Raw genomic sequence first — 2,205 nt, 5'->3', positions numbered from 1 at the left:
TCATACCTGAAAGCACAGTGAAGACAGCAGCAAAGGCATTTAACTTGAGCCCATCTATCACACTGCTTGAATGAAAGAGCTCGAGGCACATAAGGCTGAATCCGACGACTAACAGCATGATGTATAACACCTCGGACACTACCGACAACCACAGGACACCTGCAACGCACAAGAGCAGCAGCTGGTCACTTATTTGGTAAATACTTTCAAGGGGTAAAGTTGGTAAAAATTAGTTAGGAAGGCAGGAATATCTCGGAGTAACTGGGTATTCAGAAAGTTTAAATTTAGCAAACCACCACCCAAACTCTGAAAAATAGAAAAAGTGGTGAATGAAGATGTGAAGAATGACAGGGTGGTGAAGATATTGCAGAAAGAACGAGCTGCTTCCTAAGATCCCAGCTTGGCTAAAGGACCTCTTTGGGTATAACTAGAGCCTCTTGGCTCCTGTGACCCAAACCACAGGACACAGGATCCATTTTCCATCCCTGTGCCACGGTTTAGATGAGTAGAAACTGGCATACATGTGGTGATAGCACACATTACCTTACAGTGTATGGGCTGGTGGGAGATGGACAGGCTTGGACAAGACTGTTCAAAGGAAATGTGTTCAGCCCAGGTTTTGAAATGCTTCTCACGGCATGGTGTTGGGGCCTGTTATTAGAAAGTCATTTTCCCAGAAACTGGTGTCCTGCAGAAGGACTGTTGTGACTCGGGGTGTTTGGATCCACTGCACAGATCTCTGCCACTGGGACTATGTACGAAAACTGACAGAATACCTGTGGGGTGCAGCCAGTTATTTATAACGTGCTCAGTTGAAGAGCGGCAGATACAAAATTTGGGCTGTCTTCTGTTTTCTCAACCGCTAGGTACAATCTGTCAGGTGAGGGCAGAGCTGATGCGCCCGCACGTTCTGCAGGACTCTGGGGTCGTGCACAGGTAAGTGGGTCTGGCAGCATTTGGCAGTGGCCAGCTGAGACCGATTAATTCGCTGGAGATATTACCTTTGAAAATTCCAGCACAAACCCTCTAGCAGGATCTGCTGAGCCTTTTAAAGTCACCAGGCCAAGGGGTAAATTTGAGAGGATGCTAATAGATGATAGAATGGAGTCCCTGCCAGATTTCCAATCGCTGTTTCAGCATGAGAATCCGCTCGAATTCCTCTGTACATTTGCTAACCTGATTGCTAGAGAATTCACCTGGAAACAATGAGCCGTGATGGAAAATTTCAGCCTAAACAGTTGAAACATGGAAAGTTAAGCATCTGAAGACAATGGCTTATATTAGAAAATGTTAGCTGTAACCATAGAGACTGCTACAGGCTTCACTTACATTAATACATCCTCTCCTCTCTGTAAGAACATACGGGTGATAATGCCTATAGTTGAGCTACCAAACTAGATATGAGTCTTACTTTTATCAAATACTTGAGTGTCCTCTTAGTGACCAGGGTGATCCCAGCTCATATTTTGCCTGGGAACTTGTCTTTTTGTAATTGCAACTAATTAAGGTGTGTTATTAGCTGTTGGTACCCTATCGGACCTTTTGAGTTTTTAAACAATACTACAGAGATAGTAATAAATAAACCTTTTAATTTCTCGCAGTGGCTTGATGTGTAATATTGCATTTATCAAGAGCAAACAGCTGTTTATCTCACTCCTTTTAGTGTTCTTCATCCTGCTGGGGAAGGAGAAAGGAACAGGAGGAAGGAATGCTTGACTGTGTTGCTGGTGTCACGGGGAGTGCTTTGGCTTCTGGAACCATGGGGCCTTCTTTGAGCAACAAGGACTGGTGAGAGGAATGGGATCCACCTGCTCAAATGGGACAAGAGTGGTTTTGCCAACAGGATAACCTTGCAAGTGATCTTATACCTGATATGGCAGCAAAGGCTTGTCGTAAGGGCATGGGGAGTGTCAGGGGTCTGGAGCACGCGACGTACAAGGTAAGGCAGAGAGAGCTTCACCTTCTCACCTTGTAGAAGAGAAGGCAAAGGTCTTGCTGTCTGCAGCTGCCCAATGGAAGGATATAGAGGACAGAGCGGAGCCAGACTCTTAGAGCTGAACAAGGGCAGGATAAGACAAAATTTGCAACATAAGGAATTCCAGACTGAGCTAAGCAAAAAGGTGGTCAAACACTGGAAGAGGGGCCCGGTGAGGCTGTGGGATCTCTGTCCTTGCAGTCACTCAGATCTCCACTGGACGTGGCCCT

General features: G+C 45.8%; 1 protein-coding gene across 1 annotated transcript in view; it reads right to left on the bottom strand.

Annotated features, from left to right (window-relative positions):
* GSG1L (GSG1-like) overlaps positions 1 to 2,205 on the bottom strand; it is a 48,595-nt gene that overhangs the window by 19,773 nt on the left and 26,617 nt on the right. Inside the window, exon 3 of the mRNA XM_010076205.1 lies at positions 7 to 159. Coding sequence (XP_010074507.1) covers positions 7 to 159 — 153 coding nt within the window. The remainder of the gene's footprint in view (positions 1 to 6; positions 160 to 2,205) is intronic.

The sequence above is a fragment of the Pterocles gutturalis genome, unplaced genomic scaffold (assembly GCF_000699245.1).
Source record: "Pterocles gutturalis isolate BGI_N339 unplaced genomic scaffold, ASM69924v1 scaffold18068, whole genome shotgun sequence".
In the NCBI taxonomy this organism is placed as follows: Eukaryota; Metazoa; Chordata; class Aves; order Pterocliformes; family Pteroclidae; genus Pterocles; species Pterocles gutturalis.
The sequence above is the reverse complement of the archived record's forward strand: the minus strand, read 5'-3'. Positions and strand labels throughout refer to the sequence as shown.